The 16,359-nt window shown below is 65.4% G+C and overlaps 1 protein-coding gene across 1 annotated transcript; it reads right to left on the bottom strand.

The window, feature by feature from the left end:
* Positions 1 to 651: 651 nt before the first annotated feature.
* SPHK1 (sphingosine kinase 1) lies at positions 652 to 10,540 on the bottom strand. Its single transcript, XM_045572145.1, has 7 exons — positions 10,439 to 10,540; positions 9,384 to 9,568; positions 2,835 to 3,041; positions 2,363 to 2,515; positions 2,187 to 2,281; positions 1,965 to 2,080; positions 652 to 1,721 (listed from the first exon to the last, which is right to left on the bottom strand). The coding sequence occupies exons 1-7, from the start codon at positions 10,495 to 10,497 to the stop codon at positions 935 to 937; spliced, it is 1,602 nt and encodes a 533-aa protein (XP_045428101.1). The 5' UTR covers positions 10,498 to 10,540; the 3' UTR covers positions 652 to 934.
* Between the last annotated feature and the right edge of the window lie 5,819 nt (positions 10,541 to 16,359).

The following is a 16,359-nucleotide window of genomic DNA, read 5'->3' as shown; positions in this document are numbered from 1 at the left end:
CAGGGCTGTGTCAGCAGCGTGGCTGCCTTCCAGTGCTGGGAGCTGGCATGGGCGCACCTGCCTGGGCCGTAAGCCAGAGTACTGCCCAGTTGGGAGCCTGGCATCTGCCCCTCCCTGCTGCTTCCTTTTAACTGCTGCCCGACAGTGCCCACAAGGTTGGGCCAGAGGAGGCCGCGCAGCCTGGAGCCTCGGTGGAGGGATGACCAGCTCTAAGAGGGAACAGGTGCATCCCTTGGGGCTGTGGTCCTTGGTTCCCCAACGCCCCTTCCTTGAGGCACTGTCCCTTTCCACGGGGACCAGCTGTGTGTCTAGGTAAGACTGGCATACTGTGTTTCCCTGAAAATAAGACATCCTCCGAAAATAAGACCTAGTGCAACTTTGGGAGAAAAAATTAATATAAGACACTGTCTTATTTTCGGGGAAACAGGTTAGTAGCTCTGAGCTGGCTGCCCACCTGCGGGGTGTCTGGTGGCTGAGCTCCCTGGCTAAGAAGGGGGTTTCATCGGTTTCATCATTCAGATACCCGGGCCAGCTCTGGGCTTGTGCTCAGCACCACAATGACTGCCCACTCCGGGAGGCACCCTGGGCATTACATGGAATACTGGAGAGACCGCTCCATTTCCTCCCGCCCCTCGGATCAGACCACGAGGCTGGCAATGCCACTTTATTTGGATTTGAGTCCCGGGGTGGGGTTCCCAGAACAATAGAGTGGCTTCCACACACAATGGGCAAACCAGCTGGGTCCCTGCCCAAGGCCTCAGCCTGGCCTTTGGCGGGCAGAGCAGGTCCTTCTGAAGCACAGCCTCTCCCCCTCGGGAGTCCTCCCCCCGACGGGGGCTGGGACAGGCCCTCCACGGGGACGGGGGAGGGTCCTGAGCACAGATCACACCAAGTAGACAGTAAGGCACAGCCAGGCGAGGGGTCACACGGGGTCTTATGGCGGAGGCGGCTGCTGGCGGGGCGGCCGCGGCCGCGGCTCCGGCAGGGAGGAAGACTCGCTGACCATCCATAAGTAGTTGGGGTGCACCTGGCCCTGCACAGCCTCGCTGACCATCAGCTCGCCGTCCACGGTGAACATCCCCTTCCCGCCCTTGGGCTGCAGGCGGAAGGCCACCACGGGCTCGTACACCAGGTAGGGGCAGTCGCACTCCATGTGCCTGCCCTTCTCCATGGCCAGGAAGAGGCGTAGCATCATGGCCCGCGACGCGCCGGCCCGCACGTAGAACAGGTGCATGGCGCCGGCCGCCGGGAGGTCCATGGGGGCCACGAACATCTCGCTGCCCAGGTGGGAGTGCATCATCACCAGCACCAGCACAAAGTCCTGCTCCGGCACCACCGTCCAGTGAGCGGGCACCGGCTGCTCCAGGGGCACAAGGTGGGCGTCCACAAAGCCCTGCTGGGCCTCGCGGGCCAGCTCCGGGGAGGAGGGCAGGGTGGAGGCCCCCCGCTCCGCGGGCAGGTAGGCCAGCTGGCCCCGGTAGACGCGCAGGGCTGCCAGGCGCAGGAGGGTGCCCATCGTGAAGCGCATCTTCCCCAGGCGCCGGAACTTCTCGCTTTCGATGTCCACGTCCGCGATGAAGCCCCAGGCCAGGCTGAGCACCGAGAAGACCCGCTGCCCTGACCCCATCTGCAGCGACAGCAGGCTGGCGGGCGCCAGCCGCCGGCGACACAGCATCAGCGTGCAGTTGTTCAGGAGCGCTTCGTTGGCCACCTGCTCGTAGCTGTGGGGGAAAGGACTCATGCATCCTCTGCAGAGCCCCTCCCAGGGAGTGGGGGTGGGGGGGGCAGGGGGCAGGGAGACGAGCAGGTAGAGGCAGCCACGAGAGGGCCCCAGCACTGAGGGTGGGAGCTCCAGCAAAGAGGGAACGGAAGTTACCCTGGCAGATGAGATTTCCTAAAAGAAACCCAGGCAGTGGGCCCGCTCTGAGGGGAAACCGAGGCCTGCTCCGGCCCTGGGTTCTCACCCCGCATAGTGGTTCAGAGAAGCTGCCAGCGCGTTGCCGGAACCGGACGGGAGGCTACACAGGGGCTTCCGGATGGCAGTCACCCAGTCGGGCCGCTCCATGAGCCCGTTCACCACCTGTGAGAGCACAGCGGCCTCAGCCTGGCTCAGCCTGGGGATGCCCCTCCCCCTCCCCCTCTCCCCCCTCCTCCCTCCACGCCCCCGGTCCCCCCGCAGGCCTCACCTCGTGCATTAGCCCGTCTCCAGACATGACCACCAGCGCGTCCCAGGATCCCAGCTCCTCCGTCCGCATCAGCTCCTGCGCGTGTTTCCGCCGCTCTGGAAGGGGGCAGGCCAGGTGGCTATGGAGGCTTCAGTCCGTGGGGGCTCCGCCACCGCCCCCCTCGGGGAGGCACTCACCAGTGAGCATGAGCCTGAAGGAGATGTCCGCCTGGGCCAGCTGGGGCTGCACGAGGCTCCGGAAGAGCTGCAGGCCCTTGCCCTTGCCGCCGTACGGGTTCAGCAGCACCAGCACGCTGCAGGGCTTTGGCAGCAGATTGCGGGGACCACCGGCTGCAAAGAACCAGCCTGAAAAGGCCGAGTCCCCGCCGGCCACCAGGGGGCGCGGGGCCACAGCGGGGGCGCCGGGATGGGAACGGGCCCCAGGTACCCGGGCCCTGGGTGCAGGGGGGCTGGCCAGAGGCAGCGGCCTCCCGCAGGGAGGGCCAGGGCACCCCCGGCATCGCCGTCCTTGGCTCAGGCCCTGCCACTGCCCGGCCCCGTCAGGGCCAGCGTCCCCGCCCTCTCTTTTGTCCGGCTGAATGCGCACCCTTCCCGGCTCAGGGAGAGAAGGGATCCCCTCTAGCTCTCCCCACCCCCGGCCCACACAAACCTTCATCCATAACCTCGACCCGCGGCTCCGGCTGCGCGGGGCTCCCCGGCGGCGCTGTCGGGGCGCTGTCCGCGGCGGCCGCTCCTGCCTGCGGCTCCTTATCGGCGCTGCCCAGGCGGGCGTCGCGGAGCGGGCCGTGGGGCTCGCCCTCCCCGCCCGGAGTGCGCGCTACGGGGACGCCCGCATCGTCCCCCGGGGCCGCGGGGTCTGGGGAAGAGGAGACGGCGCTGGCGGAGGCCCGGGCGGCTCCCCGCGGGGAGGGGCGCGCAGCCGGGTCCTCGGAGCCCGCGCGGGGGGCGGCGCGCCTGGGCATCGGGAAGGCGCGGGGGCCGGGGGCTCGGTCTTCGGAAAGGTCCGGGAGCCGAGGCCGGCGACACCCAGGGCGTTCCCGTCCTGGAACCCAGCTGCCAACCGCTGCGCCGGGGCCCTCCTCCCGGGCCGCCTCGGGTTCCGGCCCGACGGGTGAGTCAGGGCCCCGCGGGCCCTCAGTCCGAGCCGTCACCTCCCGCCCCTCCCCCGGGGCCGCGGGGGGAGGGTCCGGTGACGTAGAACCCACAACGTGACACCGCGGGGCACGAAGTTTGGGGCGAGCCATCCCCAGCCCCGAACCGCCCCGGTGGCCGGGCCCCCGCCCGGCTCCGGAACGGCCGCGGCGGCCGCGAGCACCTCCGGAGGCCCCGCTCCGCCGGGCCGCGCGCCGCGATCCTGGGACCCCGAGCCCGGCCGCCAACCGCGCCGCCCTCCGCCCGCCGGGCGCCGAGGCCACGCGCTTCTCGGCCGCCCCGGGCCCCGGGCCGCGGGGCCAGGGCGGGCGGCGGCCCTACCCAGCGCGTCCGGTTTTCGGGGGGCGCCCCGGCCCCACAGCCGCTCGGCCGGCTCGCCCGCGTCCGAGGCTCCGCCGGCGGGAGAAGCGCCGGCTGCTCGGCTCCGCCGCCTCCGGCCGCAAACTTTTCGCTCAACTTGGCCGCCCCCCGCCGGGATGCGGGAGGCCCGGCTTCCGCGCCGCCGGCCCCGCCCGCCCGCCCGCGCCGAGGGGAGGGCCCGGCGGCGGCCCGCCCCCCGCTCCCGGCGCCGCCCGCAGCCCCGGGGTCCCGGCCGGACCGCCCGGACCGCCCGCGCCGGCCCGAGCGGAGGGGAGCCGCAGCCGGCGGGCGGAGGCGAAGGTTATCCGCGGGGCCGAGCCCCGGACCCGGGCACGAGCGGCGCGCCGCGAGCGCAGCGTTCCGGGCGCGTGAAGGTGAACGCGCGGCGCGGGCTCCCCGCGAACTCGCCGCGGCCCCCGGAGTCGTAGCGGCCGGGACGGGTCCCCCCTCCACCCGCCCCGTGCCAGCCCCCTGGGGGTCGGGGGCCCGGAGCCCCCCGCGCCGGGAGCCCCTCCGCCGCCCGTCCTCCCGCGGAGCCGCCCCAGGTCCGGGGAGGGGGACCGGGGGCCGCAGGCGCCTTTGTCCGGAACCTGCGAGCGTCCACGAGGCTCCTCTGGGCCGAGAAGCTGCTCCCGCGGCCGGCCCGCCACCCCGGACGCCCGGGGGTGTCCATGGGCCTGGGGGTCCGCCCCGGGTGGGCGCCACGTGGCGCCTCCGGGGGGCCGGCGGGGACCGGGGGAGGAGCGGCCCAGGCCCCGCGGGTGGCGCCGAAGCTGGAAGAAGCCAGACCCCCGTGGGGGCCGAGGCGGTCCAGGCCCAGCGGCGCCGAGGTCACCGCCCGCACCTGCCCCACGCGCCCCCACACGCCTCCCCATCGCCCCAAAAAGCGCGAAGGGGCGGCTCTGGCCGCGCTCCCACCCCGGGGCGGGCGCAGGGTCCCCGTGGGGGGCGGGCGGGCGAGGCCCCGGCGGCGGCTCCGGCGCCTCCCCGTGCGCGCCCCCGCGCCCCGGGCATTCCTGCGCGTCCGGAGCGCCCGGGCATTCCGGGAAGGTGACTCAGCGGCGGGCCACGGGGGGAACCGGACCAGGGGGGAGGGAGGGGCCTGGGTTCGCCCGCGCCGCCCGGGTCGGATCTAGAATGTGCCAGCCCCGCACCCCGGGCCGGCGCGGGAGGGAGCGCGGCCGCAGCCGCAGTGCCGGTCACGCAACGCCCGGACCTGCCCGAGCGGCGTCCGGAGGACAGGGCTCCGCGTGGGGCTCCGGGACCGGATCCCGCCCTCGTCGTCCCTCCTCTCCGGTGCCCTCTCCCCCCACCCCGACCTCCCTCCTCCCCGGTGCCCTCTCCCCCCACCCCGACCCCCCTCCTCCCCGGTGCCCTCTGCCCCCACCCCACACCCCGGCAGAGGTCGGAGTCTGGCTTTTGGCGCCTGGAGGTCGCGGCACGCGGGATGGGGCTCCCGGAGGGAGGCGGCTGCCGGGCCGGCCGGCACCTCCCTTTCTGTCCCTCTCTCTCGCCCTCGCCCTCTCCCTCTCGGAGGGCACTGCCATCGGCCTGAGTGGCCGCCGCCTTCAAACCTTGGGGTCGGATGGGAGACAGGCTCTGGGACGGTTGTGCCTGAGTCTGCGGTGGGACGGGATGCCTCTCCTCCCGCTCCCCCGGCTGGAGCCCCTGGAGGGGGTGGGGGGATCACCCAGCGGGGGAGGGGAGGGGAGGCGGCGCCTGCTGGGCTCTCTGTGCGGCCGGGGACCCAGTGGGAGGAGGTGAAGGGCAAAGCCTCTGGCCCCAGTTCGGATCCACACAATGGCTCCTCTGTCCTGGCCGCCTCTCCCCCTGCCCCCCTCATCTGCAGACTCCGCTCTGCCCCCTCATCCTTATCACTCACACACCCTCCTCCCTCCCCCAGGCGCCTCTCCGCCCCTCTCTCCGAACTCTCCTCTCTGGGAACTCGCCCATCAGCATCTCTGGCCCAAGAGGCACGGTTGGGCAAGAGCAAGATGCTCTTCCCCTTTGGACGATGGGGAACCGAAACCAGAGAGGTGAAGGGCTTGTCCAGGCCCCAGGCCGCTGGCAGCAGCCCCAGAGGCACAGCCAGGAGCGCTGGCCCCAGCCTCCGCCCTGGTGCTCCCGGTCCCCTGGCCGGGCGGGAGGCTTTCCATGGAGCCGCCCGGTAACCCCGCTGCGCAGTCTCCCCGGGAGAGAGGACGCATCTTCAGAGCCACGCCAGGCTCCTCCCGCCTCCCGGGTCCTGAGGGAGCCGCGGTGCCGGCCAGCCCACACGCCTGGCATCAGTTTGATCTGACCTGATCACCAACCCGGAGCTTGGCATGCGGGTAATACCGGTCTCACAAGTGAAAGAAGCTGCCTCTCCATTTCCCCCGCCACCCACCCCTCATTCCTGCTTCTGGGCAGCTGCCCCAGGGGACACACTGAGCACCCCTTTTTCTTCTGCTAAAGAAAGCAGACATGGGGCCTCGCCCAGCTCTCCGGAAGCCTGGAGCCCAGGCTGCCAGGTGGCAGTGACTGGCTTTGGTGAGGCCAGGATTCCTGCCATATCTCCCTTCCCCAGGCTACGTACGAGCTACCTCCCTTGACCTCCAGCCCAGGAGGGTGCCAGGGCAAGGGGAGGGGCGCGGCCAGCTCACAAACTCTTCAGACTTGGGTCTAGGGCAGCCCCAGAGGTGGCTCAGCACCCAGCGCTTCCTAGATGCTGCTGGCCGCTCCAGGCCGGGGATGGTGGTGCTGCCCTGTGGGGAGGGGCCACAGCGTTTGGGCAGGTTCGAGCCTCGGACTGAGGAGAGGGCACAGTCCTCATGGCCACCTGCAAGTCCCCACTTGGAGGGCAGAGCCTCCCAGCACGATGACAGCCAACAGCTGTGGTGGTCAGCTTGAAACTATGGTCTGAGCACGTGGCCCCACGTGCCTGAGTGACGTGGGCTTGATAGAGTTCAGGTGCGTGTAATTGTGTGAATTGGAAACTCAGGAGAACGTGGTAAACATCTTGAGCGCGCCCTTCCTCTGCCCAGAGCCATCGGCTATAAAATAGAGATGGCTGACAGGCCGTGGTGCTGTCCCTAGCTCTCCGTCAGAGGACAGCGTCCCACCCAGACCCAGCTTTCCTTCTCGTCTGTCTTTTCTCCATCCTTCACCGCTCAGGCTCACCAAGCCCGGCTGAGCTGGCGCGGCACACAAGGCGCCCAATGAGGGGCTGAGTGTGCCATGGCCGTGCCGGCTCCCACACTGCCCCATGCCCTGAGGCCCTTGGGACCCTTCGCTGCTCGCAGAGTGTGCGGTGGGTGAGCCTAGCTCTACTCTGTCAACGTGGCTGCCCCTGCTGAGCTGGAACCCAGGTCTCTCCCGCCTGCGGCCTCTGCCTCCCACACGGCCGCGTGCCCCTGGTCCCCCTGCCCCCCGCTGCAGGCCAGCTCTTCCTGGCTCGGGGTCAGGGCATTCCCCTTCCCGTGCCCTCTCAGGGCGAACGCCCTGAAGGCCGCCCGGTCGCTCATTCCAGCTGCCTGCCCTGCACCTGTCTCAGGCAGCTGTCCCTGGATCCTGACCAAGTACCACAACCGCTGCCTTCCCGGTGTTGACTGTCTCACAGTCCGGAGGCCGGGAGTCTGAGAGCCAGGTGTGGGCGGGTCGGAGCCTTCCGAGGCTGTGAGGAGCCTCTGCCCGGCTTCCGGTGGTTGCCCGCGATCTTTGGGGTATGGATGCGCCCCCTGACCTCTGCCTGCATCACGTGGCCTTCTCCCTGCAGGCGCTGGCTGAGGTGTGTTCTCTGAGGCATTCTCTCCTGGGGCTTGTCCTCTTTCAAATGCCAATTATCTGGGAGGGAAACCAGCAAGTTCTGAGGACTCGAGTGTTAATTAATGTACCACATGTTAATGGAAATAACAGCCTGGCCCGAACCAATTTGGCCCAGCGGCCCGCAGAGGAGTCTGATCCGGCCCGCCAGGTTTTTTGGGCAGTGAGCGCAGCCGAGGTGTTACAGTAGGAATTAGTAGTTCATATAGTCCAGCCCTCCAGCTCTCTGAGGGACCGTGATCTGGCCCCCACTTTAAAAAGTTTGAGGACCCCTGGGCTAGAGCATCGGCCTGAGGACTGGAAGGTCCTGGGTTCCATTCCGGTCAGGGGCATGTACCTTGGTTTCGGACACATCCCCAGTACAGGGTGTGCGGGAGGCAGCTGACCAATGTTTCTCATCAATGTTCTAACTCTCTACTTCTCTCCCTTCCTCTCTGTAAAAAATCAAATGTGTATGTGTGTGTGTGTGTGTGTGTGTGTGTGTGTATATATATATATATATGAATGACAGCCTGGCCGGCGTGGCTCAATGGTTGAGCATCGACCTATGAACCAGGAGGTCAGGGTTCGATTCCCCGTCAGGGCACAGGCCCAGGTTGCGGGCTCGGTCCCCAGTGGGGGGCGTGCAGGAGGCAGCCGATGATTCTCATCATTGATGTTTCCATTCCTCCCTCCCTCTCCCTCTCCCTCTCTGGGATCAGTGAAAGTACGTTTTAAAAGATATCCAGCTGTGCAGTACTCCGTGTCTGGAACGGGGCGGCGGTGTGTGCTGACGTGGGTGTGGGGGCATTGTGGTGCCCGCTGTTGGGAGGCGCGGCTCTGCTGCCCCCGCTGCCACCTCTCGCCGCCTCCTCTCGGCGGGTCTGGCCCCCGAGCTGGTGGGCTTGTCCCTGTGCTCGGAAGAGCAAACCTGAGCTTTTTGCTGGAGGACTGGGCTCCTGCTGTTGCAGAAAGTGGCTCTCCGGCCGCCCTGCAGGCCAAGGTAAAAGCGGGCCTCGCCTCTTCCCCGTTCCCGAGGCCGCCTCATCCTGGGTCAGGCCTGGCCTCCACCTCCAACGCCGGCACAGCCGCTGCAGGTCTCCGTCGGCTTCTGCTCCTGCTCTCGCACCTTCTCGGACTCCCCCCTCCCTGCCTCCCTCTCACAGGGCCCCCGAGATCACATGCCCCCTCCTCCCCCAGAGAACCCAGGTAACCTCCCAGTCTCAAGAGCGGGAACTCCATCACAGCTGCGACGTTCCTTTTGCCATATAAGGTCGCATTCATAGGTTCGGGATTTTGACGTGGACGCCTCTGTGGTGCGGTTATTCTGCAACCACAGGGGGGAGGAGCCCGAGGCTGCATGGCAGCAGACCTTCCTTCTCCCCCCCCCCCCCCCTGCTCTATCAGGGAACTCAGACCAGGAACTCATTGTCCCCCAAATCCGTGTGGGGCTGGAGAACACTCTTGCTCGGGTTCTGTAGCCTTCGCCGTCATCTCTGGCTCTTCCCACGGAGTCCCCACATCGGAAACTGGATTCCATTTTTAAAAGTCGCCCGGGAGAAACTGCCGCCCCGGCTGCAGGGCTTCCCGGCCCGCAAAGCAGGGCTCTCCACCTGAGGAAGGGGTGGGACCGCCCGGGCACTGGGGGCAGAATTCCCCGCTGGGCTGGGCAGGAAGGGCTTACTGGCCACAGGGCACCCCCTGGGGACCGTTCAGATCCTGTCACCGGACCTCCCCGTCCAGCTGCCGCTCATCCCTGTGCTGAGGCCGGACAGGCTGCCACGTGGAGCCTGCGGCCAGGACATTCCAGGGCCCGTGAGGCCCCGCGAATCCGCTCCCCTGGTCCCCAGCCCGGCCCGGCCAGAGACATCCTGGTGCGGGGGCGGCCCCTGGACATGGCACTCACCGCTCCCCTCCATCGTCCGAGCCGGCGGCAGCGAAAGGCCTGCCTCGCCTCGGCAGCTCCCGGGCCGGGCAGCGGGCAGGCCGGCGCGCTCCTGTCTGTCGGCGGCCGCTCCCTCGGGCTGGGCGTGGCCGTTTCCAGGGGCTTTTTGGTCATTGTTTGCTTTCACATCGCTCTGAAGCGTTGTCCTTGGATCGCACCCAAAACAAACAGGCAGAGGCTGGATGCGCCGCCACCAGGCCTGCACGTGTGCCAGTGACCTGGGCTGTTTGCTCCCACAGGAGGCGGGGGGGACGCCCCTCTGAGCCCAGGGGGGGCGACACCCTTCCTCACCCCTCACCCCTCTCCCCTCACCCCTCACCCCTCACCCCTCTCCCCTCTCCCCTCACCCCTCACCTCTCTCCTCTCACCCCTCACCCCTCACCCCTCTCCCCTCTCCCCTCACCCCTCACCTCTCACCCCTCACCTCTCTCCCCTCACCCCTCACCCCTCTCCCCTCACCCCTTACCCCTCACCCCTCACCTCTCACCCCTCACCCCTCACCCCTCTCCCCTCTCCCCTCACCCCCACCTCTCTCCCCTCACCCCTCTCCCCTCTCCTCTCACCTCTCACCCCTCACCCCTCACCCCTCACCCCTCACCCGTCACCTCTCTCCCCTCCTCCCCTCACCCCTCACCCCTCATCCCTCATCTCACCCCTCACCCCTCACCCCTCTCCCCTCACCCCTCACCCCTCACCCCTCACCCCTCACCCCTCACCTCTCACCCCTCACCCCTCACCTCTCACCTCTCCTCTCCCCTCACCCCTCACCCCTCTCCCCTCACCCTTCACCCTCTCCCCTCTCTCCTCACCCCTCACCCCTCACCCCTCACCCTTCTCCCCTCACCCTCACCCCTCACCCCTCACCCTCTCCCCTCACCCCTCACCCCTCACCTCTCACCCTCACCCCTCACCCCTCTCCCCTCACCCCTCTCCCCTCTCCCCTCACCCCTCACCCCTCACCTCTCACCCCTCACCCCTCACCCCTCACCCCTCTCCCCTCTCCCCTCTCCTCTCACCCCAGGGGGAAGCACATGCCGCCTCTGGGAACACAGCGATGGGCCCCTGGTGGCCACATCCAAACCTCGGCGCTACTCAGGCTTCCGACACGGAGGCCAGTTTGGGGGCCGGAGGGGGGCCTGAGGGGGGCGGAGCGCCTGCAGGAGCAGAGCGAGGACGATGGGCCGCACAGAGTCAGCGGAGGAGAGACTGGTGCCAGCACAGGACAGATGCGGGGGCCGCACCCCAGGGAGGCTCCTCCCCTGCACGGCGCTGGCCATGCCGTGTGGCCCGGCTTTCCTCCTGAGATGCCGCTCAGCTCCAGGCCCAGGGAAGCAGCACAGCCAGGCCGGCCGGCGGCTGCCGCAGGCCCAGCTGGTTGGATAATGGGCCTCTGGCACCGACCTGGCATCCGTCAGTGGAGGCCCGGACCCTGAGAGGGCTCCGCTGGAGAGCTGCCCAGGATTCTCTCAGATCCTCCCCTGGGGCCCCCCTAGCTCTCCGCCCTGAAAGCCCTTAGGATGGACCCGGTGCCTCTCCCTCCCTCCCTCCCTCCCTCCGGAGCACCCCCGCCTTTCCCCTTTCCTTCCCCTCCTCCCCCTCCCCCTCCCGTCCCAGCCACCTCACCCTCAGCCTCCTGCTCCCCAGCTCCCAGCCCTTCCTTTGCCTCAGTAACCTGCTTCCCAAGGCCACTTCTAGGAATGACTCCTCTCCCTCCGGATTTGCCAGCCAATGTTCTCTCCCACGGAGCCTTGGCTCTGGATTCTTTCCAGCCAGAACCCAGGTCCCCAGGTTGCTGGGCCCAACTTTGGTCTAAGCCGCATGCCATCCCAAGCACCAAACAGACACGGACCTGGACTGGGCTGCCCACCCCAGCCCACCCCTTCCTACCCCTGCCCACCCCTTCCTACCCCTGCCCACTCCTTCCTACCCCGGCCCACCCCTTCCTACCCCTACCACCCCTGCCCACCCCAGCCCACCCCTTCCTACCCCTGCCCACCCCTTCCTACCCCTGCCCACTCCTTCCTACCCCTGCCCACTCCTTCCTACCCCGGCCCACCCCTTCCTACTCCTGCATCCCAAAATAGGCATCAAAGAAATCGCCTTCCCGGCGGCTCCCTGCTGAGGGTCAAACCCTTCGGCCCTTTTGCAGACACAACTCAGGAATTTGTCAGGATTATACGGCACAGCTCAGGGCGAGGGACTCTAACCGATGCCCACGTGTGCCCTGGGCCTCCGTGGAGCGGAGCGGTGCCGTGGTCTGACGGGGGGCCGTTCCCCAGAGCAGCGTCCCTCGTCCTCGGGCCCGCTGCCGCCGGGGCCTGGCCCAGTCCATGGCCGAGACGAGACGGCATCCTCCCGGAGGCACCGTCAGCCGGCCCTGCAGCCTCTCCCAAGCTCACTGCTTCCCAGCAGAACGGGGAACCTCGTGGTCGCCTGTCAGAGCTCACAGACTCGTTCGCTAGTGAAATAATTTTGCTAAAATCAAATCAAAAAGTGAACCAGGCTTGGAGAGTGCTCCTGAGTGGGGAGAACATTTTTTTTTTAAGTAGATTTTTATTGATTTCAGAGAGGAAGGGAGAGGGAGAGAGAGAGAGAAAAATCCATGATGAGAGTCAGATCAGCTGCCTCTTGCACGCCCCCTACTGGGGATCGATTGAGCCCTCAATCCAGGCATGTGCTCTTGGCTGGAATGGAACCTGGGACCCTTCAGTCTGCAGGCCGACGCTCTATGCATTGAGCCACACTGGCTGGGGCGGGGGAGGAGCTTTTAGGTGCTGGCTGGAGAACAGCTCTTTGTCTCCTTCCCGGATCCAGCCAGCATGCTTCTGCTCAGAGTCCTGGGAAATGCCTGTGGTCCGGCCACCACCACAGCGCCCTGGCAGCCACAGCTTCTGCAGACGTGGCTGAGCCCAGCGCCTGGGGAGGGTGGCCTCTGGGTGCCAGGTGGCCGCTGAGCCTCTGAGAGCCCAGGAAGGGTTGTCTGCTGCTGGCTGCTGGCCCCAGAGGGAGGGCCAGGCAGGGGGAAATGCAGAGCCCCAGAACTGGGTCTTGGCACACCAGCACAAAGACCCACCATTTCTGCCCTGACCGGTGTGGCTCCGTGGGTAGAGTGTCAGCCTGCAGGCTCAAAGGTCCCAGATTCGATTCCAGTCAAGGGCATGTACCTTGGTTTCGGGCACATCTCCAGTACGGGGCGTGCAGGAGGCAGGTGATCGATGTTTCTCTCTCATTGATGTTTCTGACTCTCCCTCTCCCTTCCTCTCTGTAAAAAATCAATAAAATACATTTTAAAAAGAAAAAGGAACATTGTGTTAACAAAACAAAACAAAAAAACACAGGAGACCCTACCATTTCAGGCTGGGCTCCAGTTGTCTGGGACGAGTGTCTGCCATTGCTCGCCTCAGTCTGAGACCTCTGAGCACTGAGCGCGGAAGACGGTGACTGTGGATCGTGATGAGGCGGGGTCAGACCTGGCACCTCCAACTCCTGGCAGGCTCCTGGGTTCGCAGGGGGGAGGCGCTGGGAGTCTGTTCCCCCAATTTGCAGTCCTTAGCGGTGCCCGAGGGGAGCCGCGCTGGCTGGGGAGGGCTGGGTGGCAGCCAGAAGCCACAGGGAACCCCAGGACGCCCGGCCACTGGAGGTCTCAGGCGCCTCGGAAACCCTGGGGGCCCGGGGGGGAACAGCAGGAGCCTAATTCTAATTCCAAACCGAGTCTGCATGTTGTGAGTACCCAGCAGACTAGCACCGTGGTCAGCAAGCCGCGGCTCGCGAGCCACATGCGGCTCTTTGGCCCCTTGAGTTTTTAGCAAAGGCCAGCTTAGGAGTGCCCTAATGAACTTAATAACAATGTTCCTTCCTATATAGTTTAAGTTTAAAAAGTGTGGCTCTCAAAAGAAATTTCAGTCGTTGTCCTGTTGATATTTGGCTCTGTTGACTGATGAGTTTGCCGGCCACTGGTCTAGCAGGTCAGTCGTGAAGAACTGGTCCCAAGAGGCATGGGAAACAGCCGGGATTACCCACCAGCCGTGGAGAAAAACATCTTTTAAAAACAGAGACTCGCCGGGCCAGTGTGCTCAGTGGTTGAGGGTCAACCTAAGAAGCAGGAGATCACGGTTCGATTCCCGGTCAGGGTACAGGCCTGGGTAGGGGGTATGCTTCCCAGGAGAGGATGTGCAGGAGGCAGCCGACCCATGATTCTCACTCATCATTGACGTTTCTCTCTCTCTCCCTCTGCCTTCCTCTCTGAGATCAATACAAATACATTTAAAACAACAACAATAAACAGAGGCTCAAGGCTCCTCAGAAAGTTAAACGTTAACCGAAACCAGTGTGGCTCAGTGGATAGAGCGTCGGCCTGCAGACTGAAGGGTCCCAGGTTCGATTCAGGTCAAGGGCATGTACCTTGGTTGTGGGCGTGTTCCCAGTAGGAGGTGTGCAGGAGGCAGCTGGTCGATGTTTCTAACTCTCTATCCGTCTCTCTTCCTCTCTGTGGAAAAAAAAAAAAAAAAAGTAATGGCCATGTGCCCAGGAATTCCACTCCTAGAAATACCCCGGAGAAAGGGAAGCACGTGCACCCCAAACGGTGTTCATCGCAGCTCTGTTCCCATCACGGCCACGTGTCTCCGCCAGGAATCACACGTGACCTCCTGCTCAACCCCTGAGCCACACCCGTTGGGCTAGAAATGGGAATTTTTAAAAATCGGGTCTTTTTTGTTTATCTGTGAAGACTCCACCCAATGGCTCAGACATAGCTAGTGCTAAGAGGGTTCTAAGTGGGCTTGTTCCCGTCGGTTCAGTCAGAGACAAAGGGCAGCAGGAGCTTACTGGCCGCAGCAGGCATTCGGGAGGGAGGCCGGGAGGGTCAGTAGAAGGAACAGCGGAGAGCCGGGCAGGCTGCTCTGGCTCACGGGGAGGTCAGAGGGAAGGGGGCTGAGGGGACAGGGGCAGGGTGAGCTGGGACACGCTGCTGCTGCCCGGTGCTCCCCTGGCTGCAGTCTCTGGGAACCCCCTGAGCTTAGGAGATGGTGCCCGTGGGGGAGGGGGTGACAGGCGTGCTGGGGCGGGGGTTCCAGCTGGGGCCTTTTGGTTGAGGGTGTTTCTTTCTCAGGCAGTGGAAATCTCAGGGGAGGTGTGTGGGTGTGGGGGGGAGTTCCCCACGGAATAGCCACCAGCTTTCCAGGCTTGTGCTCTCCCCTGACTGGCCGGCGCCAGGGCAGGTGGTCATTAGTCGCTGCAGCTGGCCTGAGGCGGCCAAGGGGTCCCTGGTCCGGTTTTGCTGCTTTTCTGGGCCTTCAGGGAGGAATGGCTCAGCGCCTCTTTCTTCCCCCTGTGACCAGGACATGCTGGGGCGGAATCCTCCTTTTCCCAGGTTTGCCTCCTGCCGGACACCTGGGGCTTTCCGCCCGGGTGACCTCTATCTGCCCGTCTTCCTCACTCTGCTCCTGTCTGTCTAGCTGCCTATTACGGGTTTGGCCCTGGGGTGTTCCTAAGGGAAATCGGGGGGGGGGGGGGGGGGGGGGGAGGAAGGGGGAGGAGGAAACAGGCCGTAGCCACAGGATGAGCTAATCTAGTGCCAGCTCATTCAGCCCTGAGGCTCCCAGATAGGGAAGCACATGCAACCCCCTGGATGTGTCCACCCTGCTGGAGGCTGGGGGGCCCCCGCCCCCGAGACTGTGATGGAGCTGGTCCGGAGTGTGGCTGGGGCTTCAGGATTCCCCCAGGCCCCCAGCGATTTTATTTTATTTTATTTTAAAACATTTTATTGATTTTTTTACAGAGAGGAAGGGAGAGGAGATCGAGTCAGAAATACTGATGAGAGAGAAATATCGACCAGCTGCCTCCCGCACACTCCCTAACTGGGGATGTGCACGCAACCAAGGTACATGCCCTTGACTGGAATCGAACCTGGGACCCTTCAGTCCGCAGGCCGACGCTCTATCCACTGAGCCAAATGATTAGGGCTCCCCAGCGATTTCAATGTGTGGACACACCTGGGAACCACTGACGGCATAAGAGGAGGCTCTGAGGCCGTTTCCCAGGCCAGCCGGGAGGACTCCGGTGTCTGCAAGCGCCACCGAAACGCCCTCCGGGATGGTGTCCTACGTGGTCGTGGGCACAAGGACCAGCTCCCGTCCGGAAAGGAGCGGCTCGTCAGAGAGGAGGCAGACTGTCCCAGGCCTTCCCACACCCTCCCAGGCGCCCGGTGGGGACGCGGGCATGCATGGTGACAGAGCGGGCTGCCAGCCGGTCCCGGACGAGGGGGCGTCTCTCCAGGTACCCCAGGTGCTCCTGCTCGGGGGTGTCAAGGCGGGCCCCTCAGGACTTCCGAAGGCAAGGAAGCCCTCCTCGCCGAGGAGCGGTAATGCGGTTTCGGAACGTTTCCATCTCCTCTCACCTATAGCTCATCCTCTTCGAACTTCTTGGCATGTATTCACTCGCTCCTCACAAAACCCTCCAGCTAGCAATTACTTTTTAAAAAGTGTATTTTATTGATTTTTTACAGAGAGGAAGGGAGAGGGATAGAGAGCTAGAAACATCGATGGGAGAGAAACATCGACCAGCTGCCTCCTGCACGCCCCCCACTGGGGATGTGCCCGCAACCAAGGTACATGCCCCTGACTGGAATCGAACCTGGGACCTTTCAGTCCGCAGACCAACGCTCTATCCACTGAGCCACACCAGTGAGGGCTAGCTAGAAGAGCCAGCAGTTGTTATTGCCCTCGCCCTCCGGGGGAGAGAACGGTAGGGAAGGCTGTTGGTTGCCAAGGTCACACACACAGCTGATAAGCTTTGGCCCGGAGACGCTCACATCCACGCACCTGCCGCGCTGGGCGCGTCCCTGATGCGTCGGTGCTGCCGTTTCTGGGCGGACGCAGCTGTTGTCGGCCCCCTGAGCGTGTGAGGACTTTCGCCTTACAGAGCCTGGAGCCCCGGAACC

Source organism: Pipistrellus kuhlii, unplaced genomic scaffold (assembly GCF_014108245.1).
Source record: "Pipistrellus kuhlii isolate mPipKuh1 unplaced genomic scaffold, mPipKuh1.p scaffold_m20_p_44, whole genome shotgun sequence".
NCBI classification, from domain to species: domain Eukaryota; kingdom Metazoa; phylum Chordata; class Mammalia; order Chiroptera; family Vespertilionidae; genus Pipistrellus; species Pipistrellus kuhlii.
The sequence above is the reverse complement of the archived record's forward strand: the minus strand, read 5'-3'. Positions and strand labels throughout refer to the sequence as shown.